General features: G+C 49.5%; 1 protein-coding gene across 2 annotated transcripts in view; it reads left to right on the forward strand.

Moving 5' to 3' along the window:
* HIPK3 (homeodomain interacting protein kinase 3) overlaps positions 1 to 23,116 on the forward strand; it is a 754,208-nt gene that overhangs the window by 307,677 nt on the left and 423,415 nt on the right. For both annotated transcript variants that reach the window (XM_069623579.1, XM_069623578.1), the window contains exon 3: positions 16,174 to 16,297. In XM_069623579.1, coding sequence (XP_069479680.1) covers positions 16,174 to 16,297 — 124 coding nt within the window. The remainder of the gene's footprint in view (positions 1 to 16,173; positions 16,298 to 23,116) is intronic.

Below are 23,116 nucleotides of genomic sequence, written 5' to 3' on the forward strand. Positions count from 1 at the left end.
AGGGCCGAGCCAGCACCAAGCTCCTCCCACCTTGGGCCCAGCCGTTTCAGCCGTGCCGCGGCTCTGTAGTAGACTGCTCTGGAGCTCGCCTCCGGATTTCTGTCCCTCCGTGCACCGGTCAATTTGAATCGCGCCGTATCTCTGGCCTCCCTGGACCTCGAGCCTCAGGATTTTGTCTGGTCACCCACGGGCGGCCGGGCCAGCCCCCCAGATCCTCCGAGCTGAAACAGGCAGTGCTGGACGGATAAACTAGCTCAGGATTTCTCGGTGGAGCGGGAGCTCTTAGATCAGGCGGCCATTTCCAAAGTGCGCAACAGCGCCCCCTTCCAAAAGCTATTATTTTGAAGTTGCTGGTTGTTCCATTAAAAGGTATATAAGTTGCTTTGCTTACTTTGAATAGTGTTTCACTCTTCTAAAAAGTAAGTGTTGGTACGGTTTTATTGTTCTTAACTGAATGAGTGTTAAAGCTTACCAATCGGGTTTGCCTACTTTGAATAACTGAGTTCTTCTTAATGTGTACAATTGGGCCCTGATCTCCCTTGTGTATTTCTAAAACAGTCTAGTAGTTAGCTATTCTCTATGAATTGCTGAATGCCCTTCTTAAAAGTATACTAGGCTACTTACCTTGAAATACATGGTGTCTTTCTAAAAGTGTATAACTGGGTTATGCTTTCCCTGAAGTGCTTTAGTGGTAATTCTGTGTACATGTAATAGATTTTGTATTTTATTGTAAATAGGTAGATTTTATAGATCTATGATACCAAAGTACATTTTATTTCTCTCACTTTGTACGAGTAATGTTGATTGATTGTAAAAGTGTTTTAACTATGTACAATTATTAAATAAATGAAGTGCTTTAGGGCACTTCTAAAATAGTTAACTGTATTCCTATACCTATCCTCGAGTAGCTTTAGGCCTCTAGATAATCTACAAGATAAGCTAACTCCATTTTGAACTGTGTTCCCAAAAGTGACATTGGTCTTGTAACTGTATCCATTCTGGATAGGATTAAGTTTGATGGGTTGCAAGGATACTTTCATGGGATACTTGTACAAGTGTTGGTATGATATGGCATTTATAACGCGCCTATACACAAGTGTTTCAAGGCGCGACGAGGCAGAGGGGGGGGGGGAACAAGGGGAGACAGACAATGATCCTACTAGGCCAGGTATCATTCAGATCGTGCAGGTGCAAGGGTAGAGGGGAGGGGACAAGTGCAAGGGGGCAAGAGAGAGGGGAAGTGCAGTACAGGGTTAGAATAATAAAAATAAATAATAAGGGCCAGCTGTTGTTAAGTGCAGAAAAGTGCTGGGAAGGGGGGCTGTAGGGATACAGAGACAGTCCCACAGTGCTGGGGTTGCCAGGGAGGCAGTGCAGGGGAGAGTGGCCATGTTGCAGATTCAGTGCAGTTTCAGTAATTTTAGCGGGGGAGAGGGGGAGAGAAAGCGGAGGCAAAGAGGAAGGTTTTGAGGTGCTTCCGGAACCGGAGATGGTTCTCCTCAAGTTTCAGAGAGGCAGGAAGGCTGTTCCAGAGGGAGGCCCCTGCTGCGGAGAGAGCTCTACACCCAACTCGTTGCTTGGAGAAGCGGCTGACCCTGAGGGAGTTGGAGGCGGATGAGCGAAGAGCTCGAGAAGGAAGATTTTTAGGAAGAGAGTTGAAGGTATTTTGGCCCAAGGCCCCAGAAGGCCTTGTGGACAATGCAGAGGGTTTTGAATATATAACTAAGTGACTCTGAAAGTGAATAACACTCCGTTATAACCAATAGGGTCTGCTACCTTTGATTTACAGAATGTAATGTAAAAGTAACTCACTGTGGTTTTACTCCCCAAGAAAATCTGAATGCCGTTCTAAATTTGTTATAGATTTGGCTCACCTTGTCTGCTGATTGTAATCTAAATCAGGTTAAACCTAGGTTTGTAAACCAGAAGTATTGAGTTGGTTTTTAAAACTGTTTATATGAGATGTTATAGTATACTTCTACAAGATTTATTTTGGCCTCCTTTTGTTTATATAAAAAAAAATATTTTTACAATGCATAGCGTTTCAGTGTTTCTTAGGACCATATTTGTGCTACAATTTCTTTGTACCTTCCTACAGTCCTCTCTCCCTCCTATGGTAAGCCTGGATGCTCTGTCTACACTACCAAATGTTATCAGGCGGTACAGCCTTATACTAAGAGTAGTTCGAGGGGATTGGGTCCTCCGACGTATTCCATATCAATGACATGTAATCACCACAGCTGTGCTGCTTCGGAAACTTTTTCGGCGTCTGCGTCCTGCGTCGATGACGTCGATGCGCCGCCGTCGAGGACCTCCTCCGACGTCCGACGTCATCCGATGTGATAAGTAGGACGCACGACGCCAGTAGCCTCAGTTCCGTTTTTTCCGCGAACGTGTTGCTTCGTGTTTCTCGGTTCTAGCCTCGACTCATTAGAGTTCTGTTCTTTCCGGTTCTTCGAACCTGTTCGTTTGTGAATTGTTCCTTCGACGATGTCTTCCACTTCGTCTTCAACCCCGCGTCCGGGCTTCAAGAAGTGCGGGGAGTGTGGGTCCAAGATGTCGGTGACTGACTCGCACGATGCCTGCCTCTGGTGCCTCGGGGAGGCCCACGACACGGATGACTGTGTCGACTGCCTGTCGCTCACGTCCAAGGCCTTACGCGAACGTAAGAAGAAATTGTCGGTAGGTCGGGTGTCCAAGCCCCGGAAGTCGAAGTCGGCGGGGCTTTCGACGGATGATTCGAGGGGTGACTCTCCGCGTCATCGTCGGAAGTCTCGTCGGTCTTCTTCTAGGAGTCGGTCTCGCCACTCCTCGGCCTCTTCGAGGCATTCTCGGAAGCGCCGACACCGGTCGCCTTCCAGGTCCTCTTCAGAGGACTCTGCCCGGCACGTCGGTTTCCCCACCAGCCGTGCGTCGCCGGAGGAATGGGCTTCCTTCGGGAAGAAGATGTTGGCGATTCTTGAGTCGCAGGGTACTCAACCGTCCGCGCCCCCGAGTGGGGTCGGCCGTGAGAGGTCGAGAGCCACCGCTCGCAAGAGTGGTCGGCGCGAGTCACGGGAGAGGTCCCGTTCGGACAAGGGGGCTCGTTCTCGCCGTACCCGTTCCAGGTCCCGGTCCTCGACGCGATCGAGACCGTGTGCACCTGTGATGTCTTCGAGGAAGACATCGACGTCTGAGGCGTCGAGGGCGTCGACAGGCTTTCTCGAGGCTCCGGCTCCGAGGAAGTCGTCGAAGCCGTCGACGGTCAGGTCGTCGAGGGACACGCTCGGAGCTCCGGCTTCGAGGGCTGTGTCGACGCCGCCGATACTGGAGGCGCTGCATCTGACGTCGACGCCGATTTCCTCGACGCCGATCCTCTCGGCGCCGTTGCCGGTTTTCTCGACGTCGGCGCCGATTCGCTCGACGCCATCGACGCCTTTCGTGTCGGAGGTGCCCCGTGTCTCGGGTGTTCCCCCTAGGAAGGCTCTGGTTAAGAGCAGGCACTCTCGGGTGCCTTTCCACCACTTGGATTATATTTCGGAGGCGGATGAGGATTCGGATGGCCTGGTTCCTAGTCAGGTGCCGGATGACATTGTCTCGGGCCATAGTCAATTTGACGATTTGAGGCAGTCGCTGCATGATGCCAGTGGACTGGACACCTCTCCGGAGGTGGAATTTGGTCGGCCTGAGCCTGGCTCCCATGCCGATTCCTCATACCGGCGCCTTATGGCTAGGGTGTCTGAGTATCTGGGATGGTCTGCTCCCCCAGGTGAGTTTGTGCAGGATGATCTGACGGACATCCTTGATGTTGGTCCCCCAACTGACCCGGTACTGCCGTTCCATATGGCTTTACAGCGTAGGGTGGCGGCGGCTTGGACTGCTCCGGAGAGTCTCCCGGCAGTGGGCAGATCCTTGTCGCGAAAATACCGTCCAGCCAGTGGCGACCCCTGCTACTTGACCAGGCACCCCACTCCGGAAAGTTTGGTGGTGCAGGCGGCCACGGCCCCGGCAAAGCAGGCGTCGTACCCTACCATCCCTCCTGATAGGGACGACAAACGTTTTGATGGCTGGGCGAAGAAGGTGTTTTCTTCTGGTGGTATGGCGCTTCAGGCGGCCAACTCCGTTTGTGCCTTGTCGCGTTTCACGCACACTCTGTGGAACTGTGTTGCGTTAGCGGCTGAACATATTCCCGAAGGGGTCGAACGGGATGGTTTCCTTGCTATGGTCCAGGATGGTAAGGATGCCATGTGTGAGTCCGTTCAGTCGGGTTTGGACTTGGCTGAATGCGTCAGTAGGTCCATGGCGGCGAGCACCGTGATACGCAGGTTTGCGTGGTTGCGGAAGTCGGGGTTTGCGCCTGATGTGCAGTCCCGGCTCCTCAACATGCCCTTTGATGGTGAACATCTTTTTGGCAGCAAGGCTGACGAGAGCCTTGAGAGGTTGCAGACCTCAAGAGCTGCAGCGAAGTCGTTGGGCGCTGCGGTTCGCCAACCTCCGCTTTTTCGTCCTAGGGGACAGCAGTGGAGGGGTGGCTCCTTTCCCTATTACTCGTCCTTTGGTAGAGCGAGAGGAGCTGGCAGTCAAAGGGGCCAACGCAGGGGTACCAGAGGTGGACGACAAGGTACCCGTGGTGCCAAGGCCGCTCGGGCAGTTGCCTCTTTGCCCTCAGGTAACGCCGCAGCCGCTCCTACTCAGTCATGAGGCCATGTACCATGGTTCGCCGGTTGGGGGAAGGCTGGCGCAGCATCTTGTAGAGTGGCGTGCCATTACTTCAGATGTGTGGGTTCTGGAGATCATTTCCCACGGCTACTGTCTTCCCTTTCGGCACAGGCCTCGCGACAATCCACCGGGGAACCTCTCTTTGAAGAGTCCGGATCCGCTCCTTGCGCAGGAAATTCAAGCCCTGCTGGAGAAAGGCGCCATAGAACTGGTGCCTGTAGCGGAGAGGAACAAGGGATGGTATTCCCCTTATTTTTTGGTTTCGAAGAAAGACGGGGGTTTGAGACCCATCATGGACTTGCGCGGTTTGAACAAACTCCTCAGGAAGGACAAGTTCAAGATGGTTACTCTCTCTCAAGTCCTCCAGGCCCTTCAGCTTCAGGACTGGTTGGTGTCACTCGACCTCAAGGATGCTTACTTCCATGTGCCGATCCATCCCAAGCACAAGAAGTACCTGAGGTTAGCGGTTGGCGACTCGCACTTTCAGTTTCGGGTCCTGCCGTTCGGTTTGACCTCCGCCCCGAGGGTTTTCACCAAGCTCATGGTGGTGGTGGCAGCGCATCTCAGGCAAGGGGGGATTCACGTCTACCCCTACCTGGACGATTGGTTGATCAGGGGGAGCTCTCCCGAGCAAGTCCTGGATCATCTGTCCGTCGCCTGCCACTCCCTTCACAGGCTGGGCTTCTCCCTCAATTTAAAGAAGTCCCATTTGACGCCAACGCAGAGGCTCCAGTACATCGGAGCAGTGCTCGACACTTCCCTGGGGCAGTGTTTTCCTCCCCAGGTGAGGGCTCTTCACATTCAGCAGATGGTGCACAAGTTTCAGCATGCCCAGACGCTCCCGGCGTTCGAGTTCTTGAGGTTGCTCGGCCTCATGGCATCCTGCATTCTTCTGGTGCCAGAGGCTCGCCTGCGGATGAGATCTTTGCAGTGGGCACTCAAGACGCAATGGTCGCAGTCCTCCGGCAGGATGTCGGACCCGGTTCAGGTGCCGCCCTCGGTCGCCCGGGACCTTCTGTGGTGGGCTGTCGAAGGCAACTTGATGAAGGGGGCTCCGTTTTGGCTACCCTGGCCGGAGGTGACGATCGTGACGGATGCATCCCTCACGGGATGGGGAGCTCATGCCAACGGGCTGACAGTCAGCGGTCGTTGGTCTCCGTCGGAGTCCAGACTCCATATCAATCTGTTGGAGCTGAGGGCCGTCAGGCTAGCCCTGAAGGCTTTTCTGCCGACTGTGCGAGGAAAGGCTGTCCTGATCATGACGGACAACACTGTGGCCATGCACTACCTCAACAAAAAGGGGGGGGCAGGGTCACTTCCTCTGTGCAGGGAGGCGATGCAGCTCGAGTTCTGGGCCATCCGGCAGGAAGTTTCGATCTCGGCAGTTCATCTGGCCGGAGACGAAAACGTGACGGCGGACGCTCTGAGCAGGCAGAGCGCGATCTCTCACGAGTGGGAGTTGGCTCAGGAGATTCTCCTGGAGATCTTCGCCCTTTGGGGGACCCCTCAAGTGGATCTCTTCGCCTCCAGTGTCAACCGGAAGTGCGAGAGGTTTAGCTCGCGGGAATTTCCTCCGAAAGGAGCCTTGGGCGACGCGTTTGTGGTGGAGTGGTCATTCCCGCTGCTGTACGCGTTTCCTCCAGTCCCCGTCATCCCGCAAGTGCTGCGGAGGTTGCGGAAGTTCGGTTCCCGGATGATCCTCATTGCTCCGGCGTGGGCTCGGAGGACGTGGTACCCGGACCTTCTCGACTTGTCCATCTGCCCTCCACGTCGTCTTCCCTACCGAGACGATCTGCTCTCACGGGAGGGGGGTCAGGTTCTCCATCCAGAGGTCGGATCCCTCAACCTTCACGCTTGGCTTCTGAAAGGTTGAGGTATAAGGATTGGGACCTCCCTGTAGACGTGATGGAGGTGTTGCTTTCGGCCCGAAGGCCCGCAACTAAGTCTCTGTACCGTTGCCGTTGGCGTAAGTTCTGCGACTGGTGCAGAGTTCAGAATGTGGATCCTTTTGCATGTGACATCCCCATGGTTCTGTCCTTTTTGCTTTCTTTGGCCCACAGGGGCTTGCAAGTGGGTACCATTAAAGGTTACCTGGCGGCGCTGTCCATCTTTAAGCGCTCATCTGAAGAATGTTCTTATTTTAAAATCCCTTTAATTTCACAGTTTCTGAAAGGGCTCACTAATGTGTTCCCTCCGTCGCCTTTCCTGGTGCCCGGTTGGGATTTAAACCTTGTTCTTAGGTTTCTTATGGGTGCTCCGTTTGAGCCTTTACATTCTTGCCCTTTGAGACTGTTGACTTTGAAAACTGCGTTTCCAGTTGCGGTTACTTCCGCTCGCAGAGTGAGTGAGTTACAGGCACTTTCTGTTAAGCCACCCTTCACTGTATTTCACAAGGACAGGGTTGTCCTTCGAGTTCATCCTTCTTTTCTTCCAAAGGTAGTGACGGAATTTCATTTGGCCCAGAAGATTGTTCTTCCGGCTTTCTGTCCTCCTCCGCATCCTGGTAAGGAAGAGGAGAGGCTCCATAGGCTTGATCCTAGGAGAGCTTTGAGCTTTTATGTTTCTCGCATGTCCCGGGTCAGAGTGGACGATCAACTCTTTATTGGTTACGCTGGTAAGCGCTTGGGGCAAGCTGTGACGAAACAGACTTTGTCACGCTGGATTATTTTGGCCATCTCGGAGTGTTACCGCTTGGCGGGTAAGGACCCACCGGCTGGCTTGCGGGCCCATTCTACCAGGGGCGTGGCTGCATCTACTGCCCTGCAGAGGGGTGTTCCTATTCGCAACATCTGTGATGCTGCCACCTGGGCTTCAGTACATACATTTGTACGGCATTATTCCCTCGATTCCATCAGAGGGCAGGATCTGGCCTTTGGCAAGGCGGTCCTTTGCTCTGCTATTTGATTGGCTATTCTAAATTTTGTTTCTAAATTCTTTCCCTCCTCCTTGATTTGGTACTGCTTTGGGAGTCTGTCATTGATATGGAATACGTCGGAGGACCCAATCCCCTCGAAGAACAAGTTACTTTCTTACCTGGTAACGTTCTTTCGATGGGATGGTCCGACGACGTATTCCATATCGCTCCCACCCTGCCTTCCCCGCTGCAGAATTTCTGTTGCGATTGCAGCTTACGTTCCGCAAGGCTTTGTGTCGGACTGGCAGTTGACTAATGTCACACGTTCTGGGGGAAAAAACTACAACTGAGGCTACTGGCGTCGTGCGTCCTACTTATCACATCGGATGACGTCGGACGTCGGAGGAGGTCCTCGACGGCGGCGCATCGACGTCATCGACGCCGGACGCAGACGCCGAAAAAGTTTCCGAAGCAGCACAGCTGTGGTGATTACATGTCATTGATATGGAATACGTCGTCGGACCATCCCATCGAAAGAACGTTACCAGGTAAGAAAGTAACTTGTTCTTTTGTACTGCTTCAGATATGTTTTTATGAAGACATTAGTTGGACTTGAGAAAAACTGTCCTAACACTGCACTCCCAAAATATGACATTTCACCTTTAGTTTGTTATTTTTCACACGCTAAATGGAGCTGTGGTGAAGTGTCCGGCCTTTGAACTTGGTGACACTAATTCATATCCCCAAGTCGCACTTAAAGTAAGAAACTTTGAAAAAGACAGCCAGTGTCCTATTTTAGAGGCTGTGTGTAAAACACCTGGGGGGGGGTGCGGGGGTGGGGTTGGAGGTGGGGTGGTGTTGTGCACCCTCTGAAAAAGTGGGTGCACGTTGACCACCCGCGTGTAACCTCGACTTCAGTCCTGAACATGCTATTATTGTAAGACCCAGATGATATCTGTTTTGGCTCCCATTACTTTGCTTGCTAAACTGTAGTCTTCCATTTGCTATGGGGAAAGCTCCAATCGTACCCTTTTTTTTCCCTCTGCATGGGTCTATAACTATATTTTGGCGGCTTGGCTTATGTGGTTTGTGTAAAATAGCTCGTTATTTTCATCTTATTATCTAGACTGCAAGTGTAAGCAACCTGTGGCTTTCCAGATGTTTTGTACTACGACTCCCATGACCTCTTGCCGTTCACTATGCTGGCTTGGACTGATGGGAATTGTAGTTCAAACCATCTGCAAAGCCAAAGGTTGGAGTCTCCTAAAATAGAGCATCCAAACATTAGCACTTCTGTATCAACTAGAGCTGAGATTATGTCAAATGGCTAATTGCAGACTGCGTTCCACCCCTTAACCAAAGTGTGTGATCCTTCGCAAAACATTTAATTTCACTGATATGATATGGCATTTATAACGCACCTATACACAGTGTTTCAAGGCGTGACGAGACAAGGGAGGGGGAATAAAGGGAAGACCGACGACGATCTTACTAGGCCAGGTGACATTCAGATTGCGCAAGAGAAGGGGAAAAGGCAAAAGTGCGTGGGGGAAGGGAGAGGGGAAGTGCAGTACATGGGATAGTAGAACAAATAAGATAAATAGAAAGCGGCTAGCTGGTGGCCAGTGCAAGTTAAGTGCAGACATAGGTGCTGGTAGGGGGACTGTAGAGATACAGAAAAAAGTCCCCAGGTGCAGGTGTTGCCAGGGAGGCAGTGCAGGTGTACACTTATCATAATAACTCACTTTGTACTTAAGAAAATCAACAATGGCAAATATATACAATTCTAAAGTGGTACCACCCTTTGTATTAGATCTCATTAAAGTGCATCAACAATACTGTAACAATGTCACACAGATCAATAGAGTGAAACCAGCAATAGAGAGAGGAGAGAAAATAAGATTTTTTAGCAATAGGCAGAATACTGCCCCCTACCGCTAGACACAGTTCTGTGTGGAGATCCCCCCCACCTGGGCAACCTGTAAAATAAAGATATAGCACAAGCCCAGTCCATATATTGTTCTGTAAGTCTTATTCCCTCCTATAATGTTTTTACCCCCCCAATGTACCTGGTGGAGTCGAGTTCTTCGAAGAGGCGTCGACAGATCCTTCTTGAGCGACCCCCTTTCAAGCGGGAGTCACGGATCGTCGAGAGGCGTCGAGGAACTCGGCGTTCGGCGGCGGGGAATCGACGGCCCTTCTTTAATGCCTTCCCTTTCAAGTGGGAGGCACGGGCGTCGAACGTCCGTCGACAAACAGGGTAGAACGGCGTCGATGAGGCGGCAGCTTCATCCGAGCGGTGCTCGTCGGCGTCGGAGCGTCGGCGTCCTGCAAGGCAGAGGCGTGCGGGGCACCTCAGTGACAATAGTTCTGGACCGCAAAGATTGTGGAGACGGAGGCCCAGCAAGGGCGTCGAGTCGTTCGAGTCTTTGTGGTCTTCGGGTGGCCGGAAACCCACCTGCAGGTTTCTCCTCGGCGCGTTGGTCGTCCTCGACTTTCTCCGGCAGGATAAAGCGGTCGACGGTGCGGACGAGGGAGTCTTTCGATTCGAATGTCCTTAGGCAAAGGAGCGGACGGCTCCGGTCGTCGGCGGCACGGCGTCAAGTGGTTCCCACGGCTGGGCAACACGACTTCGACGGGCCTCCAGCGGTTACACAAACCTGCGAACCCTGGTCGACGGCAATGGACTTCGACAGCGGCGATGTCCGGGTGCTTCACTTCGATCTCCTCGGCGGTCCCGTCTCGGGTCGGCAGCCTTTCGAGGGTCTGTCCTCCAGGGCGCTTCGGCAAAGATGGAGCAGTGCTCGATGGTCCCTCGGAGCACGGGAAGAGGGCGCCTTACCAGGTCCTCTCTCGGGTCAGTCCTCGACGAATTCGGCAGCCTTCAGATCGGTTGAAGCAAGTGCAACAGCAAGTCTTCTTCTTCCAGCTGGGCGTCGAGGATCAGCAGTTCCAGTTACTCTTAGAGTGGAGACTCAGCTTCTGAACGCTTCTGAACGCTTCTGAACGCTTCTGAACGCTTCTGAACGTTCCTGAACGCTTCTGAACGTTCCTGAACTTCTGGCTGCTTCTGAACCAACTACCAGTGGTGAGGGGTCCCCAGATATACTATTCTGTCTCTCATCCACACTGCTGGCACACACTCAGCAGCCAATCATACTGAAGGGCATTCATGCCGTCAGTCAGCCAATCAGGCACACAGTGCATTCAGGCCACACTCCTCCCTTTCAGACACTCACAACAAGGAATGTGGATTGGGACAAGTACCCAGCCATTCAACACTACACACTGCATTCAGGCCAGTTTCGGGCAGGGCTGTCTCAGTCTTTGTCTCTTATGCCAGAAACCAGACAACCACAACAAGGAGTGTATATTGGTCACACACTCCATTCACCCAGGTCCCACCCACAGGAGGTACCCACAACATACAGTCACTTGGGAAGGCTCCAGTCAGTCTAGCTGGGCCTTCACAACAACACCATATATGGAACTTCCACCCAACAGCCAGTCAGGGGGAAGGGACAGAGACCGGGCTTCCCAGGACTTTGGGAAACAAGGTAACAGGCAATAGAAAGCAAGAGGCCACAGGGGCCATCTTGTTTCCTATCAGGAATCAACTGATCCCAATGGCAGGGCCTGGGTATCCCAAAATGGAGGACACCCAGAGCACCTGTCAAATTCAGCATGGAGCTGCCACCAGCCCATACCCTGCTCTGTGGGCCACCCACAGGTGCCCAAAAACATACACTAGGGGCACAGGGTTGTACCCCTACCCATGGGTGCCATAAGGGTATCCCATGGGTCTGTTCACCAAACCAAAAGAGAGAGCTGCACTGCCAGGAGTCCCACATGGACTCCTGGGCAGAAAACATGACAGAACACACGATACAAAGCAGTAAAGGACAATGATTCAGAGGCCCTGTCCCTCTGATGCATTTCCAGCATCACAGACATTCCTTTGTGGGGGGCTTGGGGACTACACTGTACTTAAGAACCAGCCTGCATCACCTCCTGAGAAGCTAGGCCTTGATCGCTCGACCATAGCTACCGAATAGAGAATCTTGGCTGGGGTCTTCTGTGCCTCTCTTCTACCATATAGAGAGCAGAAGTACAGACACCCCCCACCGGAGTCTTTACATCTGTGAACCAGGAATTGGAGTGGAATGATTTCTTTCCTTTTTTATTTTCTAACGGGACGACTGTGTTGATGGCACTGGTCAGTGTGTCTTTGAATAATTCCGCTAGTATGACTGGGTCAGGTGAGAATGGTGGTGCTAGGCATGGGCGGGTGAGATGGGCACTGATGTTCTCTGCAGTGAGTTGTTTTGCGCTTCTGGCTAAAGTAGCCGGTGCTGGTGGTAAGCTTGGCGCATGGAGTTATGGGGATGGTGAATTGTAAGCAGTTGTGGTCTGTCCATGGGAGGGCAGTATTGGATACAATGGTAGTGTCGCAGTTATGGTCAATAACCCAGTCTAGGATGCAACCTTTTGCGTGTGTGTGTGAGACGTGACTTTCTGAGAGAAGCCAAGGTCACTGAGGTCCTTCGTGAAGGATGTGGCCATTTTGTCATTGGTGTCGTTGAAGCCTAGATTAATGTCTCCTAGGAGTAGCGTTTTAGTAGATTTTTTGATGTTTCTGTCTATATTTCCTTCTCCCTGGTGGGGTATGGGTTTAATGGATATGTTCTCTTTGAATATTAGGGCTACTCCTCCTCCTGTTTTAGCTAGCCTGTCTTGTCTGAGGATTGAGTAACCTTTGGGAAATGCAGTTGTGATGGCTGGGCAAGAGGCCTCATGGAGCCAAGTTTCTGTGATGGCCATTAGGTCTAAATCTTGGCTGGTGATTAGATCTTTAACTTTTAACGCATGGGCGTTGAGCGAGCGGACATTGAGTAGAGCGCATTTGTAGAGAAGGGGTTAGTTGTTCATTTTAGTGAGAGCTGTTGTTCCTTTTTTACGCGGCGAGGAGGATTGTTTGGAAGTATTGTGGATGGGAAGCTGGTGGTGCACCTTAGTGCTGCTAATGCTAGTGTCTGTCGGGCAGCGGTGACTGGTGTTTGCTCTAAAGATGGTCCTTGATCCCAGGTGGTTGTTTCTGAGTGTGACGGTGGAGGGCATGGTGGCAAAGTTCATTGGGTGAGGGCAGGTCCTAAGTCTGTGTTGTCCGGAGTGCAGTGTAGTGGTGTGCATGGCTGCAAGTGTGGTATGTTGGAAGGGACTAGGCAGAAGTCCATGGTGTTAGAGTTAAGGCTGCTGTTGTATGTGTGGCTGTCTGGATCTAGACTGCGATCGAGTGTGTGCAGGGTGCCTAACATGCATATGATGGGGGCAGAGTGTACATGTTGGATAGATGTAACAATCTAAGATGGAACAGTCTAACCGGCGTATACGCCCTAGGACAGTAAGCCCCTTGAAAAGCTGTTATATCTAGGGCAGTATGCAAGCAGTAGAGGCTAGGACACAGTAGTGGCAATGCAAACAGTAGAGGCTAGGAGACAGTAGTGGCAATGCAAACAGTAGAGGCTAGGAGACAGTAGTGGCAATGTGAACAGTAGAGGCTAGGACACAGTAGTGGCAATGTGAACAGTAGAGGCTAGGACACAGTAGTGGCAATACGAACAGTAAAAGGCTAGGACACAGTAGTGGCAATGGAAACAGTAGAGGCTTGGACACAGTAGTGGCAGTGCTGAGAATATCTGAACAGTAGTTGTGGCTAGCAATCAGATTACTGTGAGTGTTAGGTATCTGGCACAGTAACCTGTCTACACTTACAGACGCTGTATTTGTTTACATCAAGGCAGGAAGCGCAGAATACAGTGGCAGTACATTGTATGGTATTTGTGCATACTATGAGTAGATATTCAGATTATGCATTGCAATACATTGTATGGTATAAAACCATAATTAGTTAGCGTTTGAGGCTTTACTAGGGGAGTGCCGGTGTGTGGATACACAGAGGCAAAGTTCCATTTGAGTAAGTCGATCACGCTGTTATGCACGTGCATTGTTAATGGGCGAGACAGAAGAAGTTAGTGTTTTGGGGAGCAGTGCGGCAAGGTCGGCTCTTACCTGGAGCAGAGCGGTGGGCAGTGTTCGAGGCCCCAGGCTCCTACGGCTCCTGCATTCGACCACCGACCCCATGTTGGAGCAGGAGCTCACACCTATAGCACTGCAGGAGCAGTGCTACAAAGAGCCTATGCATCTTCCAGCAGATAGGTAAACCGGATGGCTCCTATGCACGCCACTTCCTGAAAGGATTTTTATTCCCAAATTCGCGGAACGGCCGCTCTTTTACCCGCGCTGCACCGCCTGAATCTGCAACTCAACAGCAGCTCACGCGCAGCACTTCCCCTGCCGAGATCCAGCCGACCTCCATTGCCTGCCATGAGGAAAACCCACTCCAAGATGGACGTTCGCCGATCCAGCAGTCCAGCAGCATACAGAGTTCCTCAGCTGCACCAACCCGGCCACCGATTGGCCGCTGCCCCATACTTCTTGCCCACACGAAGGCAGTCGCACAAAGGCTACCCCTGTCTTGAGCCTGTTTTACTTTCTTAGTATTTAAACTACATGCCTAATAATTATATTTTTATGCTTGCATGTCTACCTGGAATTACTGGTGTTGATCTGTTTGGACTCCTTGTAACTCTAGACCTCGCTCCCACCCGTTCTGACACTATGCCGTGCCGCTCTGCTACCTTAACTTGATTGGGTTTGGCGTTCTTCTGTGGCTTCCCTGCTCATCATAATAGGGTGGCTTCTCAAAATCCACTCCCCTGCTGATTTTGTAAATCCATCTCAACAGGGGCCAAACATTCAAGTTGACAGCTACTAGCCAGCCATAAGTTGCTTGCCACTGCAATTCTATAGATGCATACTGCACATCATTTCTTACTTGGCAAGATTCAAATATCACTCGCCAATGGCAAATTGCAATTTTGGAAACTCATCTTGCACTGCTCATGCTAGACACATTTCTGCCAGTCTTTATTCAGTCTTGGCATTGCAACCAGGTGCTGCAATCCACTGGCTGTGTGTGCTGTTCAAGATGCCTGCATCATATTCCTGAAACTGGCCCTCTCGGGCTGGTATGGACTTGCGAGCATGTCTGCCAGTGCAATTTAGAAGCTAATGAGGACAGCCGAACAGCGGCTGTGTAAGTAGTAAGGTTGAGGGCGAGATACTGAACATAACGGGTCTCTTGTCAACAAATTCAGACCTACGCAGCAACGCTACTGACGTGCACAGATGCTCTGCACACACGTGCCAAGCCCTGGGAAGTACCTGCCATCTAGCTGGTTGAAACTGGCAAAGTTGGTTTTGAACTTGTTAATAGTTACTTATCTTAAATTGGAGCCTTGCCCAACAACATTTATCTTAATTTCTGTTAACACCTGTCTGAATGCGAGCAGCCAAACAGATCTGGTTTGCAGACCTCTACAGCCCCCAACACTGCTTTTGCCACCTTCCTGCTGTTCTCCTCTCCCCCACATCATATCCCACAAAAAAACTCCATAGGACTCTGATCTGCACCCCAACAAAATATCCCCACCGTCATCATCAGCCCTCTTCTCCTGAGCAACCATGAATGCCATAGAAATTGAAGAGGAGCTCTGCGTGAAGCCCTGGCTAAAAATGTTTTTTTAAACTGACTTTTTCAGAACTGGCTGAAGGGTCCCCATGTCCCATTTTGTACCACCCAAAAATCACCTGGTCCTTAGGATCCCTGATCTTTTTGGGGTGATAATGGCTAAACTGTGTTTCATTACTGGCCAGACCCATTAGCAAGCTTAATCTTAGCCATGAGACTACATTGATGTAGACGCATTTGTATTAGGGCTCAAAATAACCTATTTCATAATATGCGTCTTCTATGAAAAGGATTTCAAAACTAACCCCCCAACTGAGCACTTTTGGTATAAAAGCATTCACTGTTGGGACTGCACATTTTCCTATGGCAATTAGGAAGCATCAAACCTATGGACAGTCAAAGCTGTATTCATCCTTGTGATTAACATTAATTTCATAGGTGACAATTGAACATTACACCTCGTACTGGGCATATGTTTAGTGTTGACTGGGGTGTTCTTGAAGTTGGTGCTCTATTTGTAGTATACCTTTTCTAAACCATAATGTAATCATTTAAAACTGTCCCTTTTCTTTTCTTCAGAGAACCGGTTTGCGTAAGCCAGCAATAATGTGTTTCTGTCCCTTTAAGCACATATTTTAGTGAAGGGTTATTTTCGTAGTTTTTGCTTTGAGTCGCGTTTGGTTTTATTTTTAACTGATGGTACTGGAGAATCAATATCCTAAAAGTATATCTTGCCTTGTATTCTCTCGCCAATGTTCAATCACATTGAAAAGTGTTTTTGGATGGCCCTTCCTCTGAGTGTAGTCGTTAACATGAATGACGCACTGCACATGGATGAAGCATGTAGTAGAATGGGCACAGCAAATTGTGTTTATGCATTAAGGCTTGTAAAATTAATTTCTAGGCTGAGTTGTACTTGTTCATTGATTAAATGTATCTTGATGTGAGTTGCAGGCATGTAGTTTATTAAGTTGGGTGGGGCAGTTATGTATATTTCTGTCTTTATAACATTTAATTTTTTCTTTTCCAGAGCGCCAGAAATTATTTTGGGTTTGCCGTTTTGTGAAGCCATCGACATGTGGTCGCTTGGGTGTGTGATTGCAGAGCTATTTCTTGGATGGCCCCTTTACCCTGGAGCACTGGAGTATGACCAGGTAGTTGCTTAATGTTAATGTGCTTCATTCCTTGCCTATTGTAGTACAATTGATGTCTTCGGTAACAAATGGTTATGCACACTTAAGTTGCAAGTATTTTTTACATTTCTTGATCTTATTGGATGCTTTTGCTCAGTTTGATAGGCAACAATGGGCACCTGTTGCGAGTATTAACTGTTTAAAATTACTTTGTAGTCAACTGTGAACATTTAGATATTACCAGAATTCATATTAAACATCCATCCAGAAGCACCCTTAAACGGACCGTGTCTCAAGCTTCAACAATCGGTATCCTAGGATACTCCTACGTCCCATCCCCTTTCCTCCATACTTATGGGACATTCCTCCGTCTTGTGGGACTGGAGCGGAGCACTTTGTAAAAGCATCAAAATTTTGCAAACATGTTAGTCCCTCTTTTACACGTGGTACTGCACGCAGCTGTAACCCCGCCCATTTTAGCTCCGCCCATCGCCCATCAGTCCTTTTCTCTGCTCGTTTAAGACTGGACGCACTGTGGGATGTATCGACCCACTAGGCTCTGCCCTGCGATATCACTGTGTGCTGTTTTCACCAGAACCAACAGAATGGTCGCAAAAAGCCCTGTGCGCGCTATAACCGCTGAGAAGTGCGCAGTGAAACCGGAAAAATTGGATGCCAATCTGCTTTGCCTGTGTCAGTGGTAGAACAGGAGACCACACTGCCAAAACCTGACATTTGGGCTACCCACAGAGGGAGAATTTAAACTACTGAAAGGCGCAGTGCTTAATTGCAAGGAAACCCAGAGGTGCTCTGAAATCCGTTTTTCTTTGGCTGTTGAAATAGCAAAATAATGGTTCCCAAACATCAGAAAAGATCCAACATCCTTGATGGGTGTTAACCATCACCTTATTTAAGGAATCCACATAAGCTCATTATGTCAGGAAAAGCAGAATCTATCAGAGAATATCCACATTAAAAAGGTGTTTGCCTGGGAAAATGTCAGATATGGGCGCATTACTGGCTGCCTGTATCAAAGCTGTCATTAAAGTATGAAGAAAAAGTGGCAGAAAAGGCCAGCAGGATACAGCGCATAGAACGGTAACTTATGTGGCTGTGATAGGGCTGCGGCTGAGAGCTTGAGTAGGAGCCTGCCAAATTCCCACTGGAAATTGGAATTAGAGAAAGAAAGGGTTTGCTCTCAAACTGCGCACACACATAGAATAATAAGCAATTGCAAATTAAATGAGTGGTTTTAATCAGAATTGGTGCAGCCTGACACGTGTTTCGAGCTTCCCGCTCTTCTACTGAGGCTTAATCTTGGCTAGTGTGTATTTTGAATACAAAGGTAGAAGTTGAGTAATCTGACAAAGTTAGGCGTGGGCTCCCATTATTTTGCAGTTGCACGAATGAATTTTCAGTAAATTATTATCTTGCAGTACTTTCACTGCTATGTGGGGAACTGGAGGGTACACTGGCAGTTTAAACTTGTACATTAAAGTCAAACTGTTGAAAAGAAGTGACTTGTCATCAAAAGCAATATAGATTGCCACTATTTAATTTCTATGTTGAAAAAGACTGGAATTGGAGATATGTTTGCCTGTTTTTAAAATTGTAACTTTAATTTCAACAGAGAACAATGTAACAATTTGCCTTAAAGTAACTTGATTCAGCAAAACTTCAAAGAAGCTTCCCCCCACTGGGAAACACACCACCCTTCTCCTTCCCACCAAAAGGGCAGGAACTCTCAGTTGGATGTTAATGGAGGGGGGAGGAGATTTTGCTCTGTTTCTCTGAGGAGAAACAAAAAAAGCTTCCTGGATTGAAAGGGTATGCAAATTAAAGTGTCAACAAGAACTCCTGCCAGCAGGAAGAGAGGCCTGGATTGCTCTTGGCCCAGCAAAACTTTGGGGGCGGACCAGACAGATATGTGTATCCTTAAACCACAAAAAGTATCTTTGAAAGACTCACAGAGAACTGTGCAAAATTGTAAAAATCTGTAAAATATAGTGTTAACATGAAAATCCTAGTCACATTTTGAAACTATACAGGACTGTGCTATGTTCAGGGACATGACTACGGAATTTGTGGTTTTCTAGCAATTGTGATGATGCTAGAAATATGAAACTTGACGGGATTATGCCCAGATGTCACGCGCATATATGTATAAAAATGTGGACAAATCTGATATTGGGTACCCAACCAAAAGCGCAAAAAACGGTCAAATCTGAACTAAAGCTCTCACCGAGATGGAACTCGGACGGATACTTGCTCCACTAAATCTGTGATGTAAATGTTATTTATTTTCTAGCAAGTTGGTAATATTGTAAATATGCTTCATATGAAAAATAGATTTACTATGCAGAAACAAAGAGGAGGTCCTCCCTGGGTTGTAAAATACAGCATCATCGTGATACCAGAATTTCTTCTCAAATCAGGAGAGGACAGACCCTAACCAATAGGATTCCTAGTGGGTGTGCCTAGTATAATTCAGCCTACCCACCCCTTTGGGAAATACTTAGACAGTTTAGGACCTAGAAAGACACTCATGTTCACCCATCAACTGATTGCTGGCGAAGCACTTTGCAGGAGAAACCCATATCCAAGGCTCCAGAACTTTTGAAAGCAGAGGGGCCCAATTCCAAAGCTGAACCCTTCTCTGCTTGGCCTTTTAAAATCCTGAAACCAGGTTTTACCCCATACTTCCAAGGGGCACACCAAGAAGAACAGCCTGGCTGTGCTGTTTCTGCTTTCTTGCCAAGAACTCTTGCTAGAATCCAGAGATCCAAACCAGTAGAGCAGAGCTATAACCAGATAGCTGTGAACCAGAACCAACCCGTCGGATCCAGTCCAGAGGGCCGTGCAGTGTCCAGAGTGCCGTGCTGAGTACAGAATCCGAGCGCCCTGAATCCTGTCCGGTGGGCTAGCGGAATTCCAGTCCAGAAATATTTGACCAGATCCCTGACGGGTCCATTCCAAACAGTAGTAGTGAGTATCTATAGCATAGAATTGTCCCTAGCAAGTACCTTTTCCATAAGTAATCCTATCCAAACCCATTCGATCATATCCAGAACTGCACTGTAGAAAATCTTTTGTCTTTCCTGAATCTTTCTCTCATTCCTATAGTCCTTTGGTAATGGTAGTGATAATATCATCTTTGCGCTAATATATTTGCTGAAGAAAGACAAGTGTCTTGGCGGGCAAAAGCCAGACGGAGGCGTCACTGATCTGGTGGCTGTACCGTTGGGTATCTTGTATCTTAGACTCCCTAGTATAAGAAACTTGTTTGTAATTTTAAAAAAACCGCAACCTCGTTTACAAATTTTGACTCTTTTGAAATTGAAGCTATCATCCTCAGCTTTCCAACGAATCCAAAACCGCATTCTAACTCCTTCTAGTTTTCCCGCAATATCGCTTCTCGCGCGCGGAAAAGTTTGCTGCAAATTTTTCATTTGGCTCAATTTCATCAAGTGTAAAACAGCTGTTCTTTGCATCCGACCTCCGAATTCAGTTTTCAATCTGCTAGTGACTCAATAATCATTGCTAGAGTTTATATGAACCTATACAAAGCGGCTCACACTAGTTTTGAATCCCAATTTAGTGAATTAAATCAATTTTGCAGTGTTTTTACCCATTCATTCAAAGCCACATTCAAAAGCATTTGACCTGTTTGCAATCATTCTTGTTTTCTCTGAGTTTGCTGGGGGAAATTGGGATTGAAACTGTATTTGTTGAGTTTATATTCCTGAAACCTGTTTTCTCTCCTTCCATCTCTTTATCTTGGATATTGGGGGGATTGAGTAGTGTGCAGGGGGAACGAGTGATGTTGCATTTGACTGAACCCACATAAAGTATTATTCTATGCTGCATTATTCTTCCTATCTATAGTCCTTCTGATTAAAGAGATTGTTGATTGTAACATCACCCCATTGGTGATCATTGTATAAATATTAAATAGTGTGATATATATTGTGCAAATCCATAAAATAAATCTTTTAACTTTACAAAACAGCCTGTATCCTGGTTCAGTGAGACCGGGGGGGATTCAAAGAGAGGGGCGTGATATAAGGGTACATCATTCAGAAATAAAAGAACTTATAGATAAAAATATATAATTAACGGTTCCAGCTGTGCATCACACGCTAGGCATTGTCTTAGGTGGAGTGCGGGTTGAAATCACTTTACAGCACTTGCACCTGCAGAAGGTTTTTTCTTCCAGTTTTCCTCCTCTCTGGCTCTCGCTAGCGATCCCGTCGTAGTCCGTCTATGCCGTTTCAGCTAGACTTCCTGAATTGTTCTTCCTGTCAGCGATGCTTCGCTAAGGCGGATCCCCATCCTCTTTGTTGGGTCCTGACCACCGGTGGGACTTGTGTTTTTATTGCGATTCCCTTTCAGTCCGGGCACTTCAACGTCGGTTATAACGAAGTGAGGGGGTCTGTCAGCGCACTCCTCCTACGCATTTTCAATCCTTCATTGACGAAAAGAAGAAACGCCCGGTAAGTACTTTACTTTTTAGGGCACCCCGGCTGTGGGACTCCTTCCCAGGGTCTTCCCGGTCTGGGAGGAGCGTCAAGGGCTCTGTTACCGGGGCTTGCCCTGAGGTGCTGTATGGGCCTAAAAAGTGTACCAGAGTTTTCTCTGAGGGTCTGCGTAAGGGGCCTGTTGACACCGGATCACAATCCCTGGCCCCTCCTGTGGGGGCTGTTTGTAGACCTAGTTCTACTGAGTCGTGGGCACCGGAGCTCGCTCCGAGGCCTCCTTGTTTGGAGCTTCCCTCAAAAGTACCGGGGCGTGCCCCCAGGCATCGGCAGCGCTTTTTGATACCGAACGGAAGTTCGAGGCCCGGCGTGAAGAGGTTTTTACCGGACTCTGGTCCGAGGTCCCTCGCTTAAAGGCTAAGGTGACCAACAGTTCTGAGAGGCCTGTTAAGGCCTTGCTGGTGAAAGGTGTTCCTCATCGTTCCCACTCTTACGGTGACTCCAGAACTGTTGAGGGGGCAAGGAGTGAGGTGTTGAACCGTAATTCCTCCTTTACCGGCAGTGCCGAGGTCCTTCCAGAGAAGGCTAGTTTGGCTATTAGCATGTCGCAAAAACATCCTAGGCCACACAGTACCGGCTCGGCGGAGGTTCCTTGTGTTTGGGCTAAAATGAAGACCCCTGACCCACCTGTGGGGACCCCTGCCTCACTTCCACACGTGTCGCAGTTCTCCTCAGGTGCCGACAAAATGGCGTCCGTTCCTGCCAAGACCACGGTGGCCATTTTGGATACATCCCTTACAACTACGCCATCGGCCTTAGGTATAGGGGTTGGCCCTGTAGGTGAACATCGGTTTCCTTGTGCACATCCGTTTCGTCCAGTTTGACTGGAACACCCGGATGCCCCTTCTGCACAATGTCTTTCTGCCGTCGGCGTCTTTGATTTATGTGGACACCTCTGGGGATGGGCCTTCTTGGCAACCCTCTCCCCTGCGTCCCTGGAATTACCCTCCTCATGAGAGACCTCCTCCGGCTGCTCCAAAGTCGTCGGCGGAGGACGCCTTTTTCGGCAGGTTTCAAAAACCTATGCGTTCCGACCCCATGAAGGAGTACTTTAAAGGCTTGTTCAGGGAGATATGCCCACCTGCGCTGTCGGTTCCACCTGCGTCTCCGGTGGTTCAGCCGACGACACCTTTGCCTGTTGGGTCTCCCCCTACTCTTCCACCCTTGCTTCTGTTGTCCCCAGTGGACAAGGTTGTTGTGGTGCCTGATGTGGTTCAGCCGGACCCTGATCTGTGGGATGACACGCAGGGCGACCAGGACAGCGAAGACCAGCCCTGCTCGATCGGAGCCTTTCACGACCGCGTGCTGGACATGATGTGCCTGTTGTATGTTCCAGTGCCCGAGGCACCCGCTCCGCAGGAGGACGTGCTTTCAGGGGCGTTCACCTTGTCTCCTTCGGAGTGTACTGGCTTGTTCTTGCAGAAGGATGTTTTGGCCGAGGTCCGTAGAGTCTGGGAGACACCACACTCTGGACTATTACTCAATAAGAAAATTGGCGCACGCTACAGGTTGCATTCTTCGGAAGAGGTGGCCTTAGCATCATGTCTGCCCCCCTCCTCCACGGTGGTGGCTGTGGCCACTATTGCAGTCCAGGCCTGCAGCATCCTCTTCGACGACAGCTACTCGGGTCCTGGTCAAAGAGGATAAGCTTCTCAACTCCCTTGGGAGGAAGATTTTTGCCAGGCAAATGCAGAACTGGTGTTAGCGGGGACGAATATGAAAATGTGGAAAGGTCTGTCGGAGTTTGGAGTTCATCCCTGCTGAAAAGCTTTAGGACTTCAAGGCAGGATTGTCGTATGCCAGGTTCCTGGCTCAGGATCTGCTGGAAGCCGCGGCTCATCACGTTGACACTTTGGCTCGGGGCCTTATGCTTGGAGTGGATACCTCTCGGCAGGCTTGGCTGCATGCCACCAAATTCTCGAAGGATGTGCAGGACAAGGTGTTGGACCTGCCGTTTGATGGCAAGGAGCTTTTTCATTCCTCAACGGATGTGGAGCTGACCAAAACAAAGGATAGCACCCAGACCGCCAAGTCCTTATCTGTCCTGGTAAAACCACCTTTTAGGACTCAAAGACCGTTGTCACAGTCCCGGCCCTCCTCTGGCTTCAGGGGTTTTCTAGATCGGAAATCTCGCAGAGTCGAAATTTCTGCCGGAGGCAGCAACAGTCTGTTTTTCTCCCACTCCTCAGCCTCCTCCTCAGGATCAGGTGGAGCTGCCACAGAAAAACCAACCAAATGAGGGTTCTCTGCACTCGCACGAGACCCCAGTGGGAGGACGCATTGCGTTTCATTGGAAGGCGTGGCA

Source organism: Ambystoma mexicanum, chromosome 11, assembly GCF_040938575.1.
Source record: "Ambystoma mexicanum isolate Mex_15411 chromosome 11, UKY_AmexF1_1, whole genome shotgun sequence".
Taxonomy (NCBI): Eukaryota; Metazoa; Chordata; class Amphibia; order Caudata; family Ambystomatidae; genus Ambystoma; species Ambystoma mexicanum.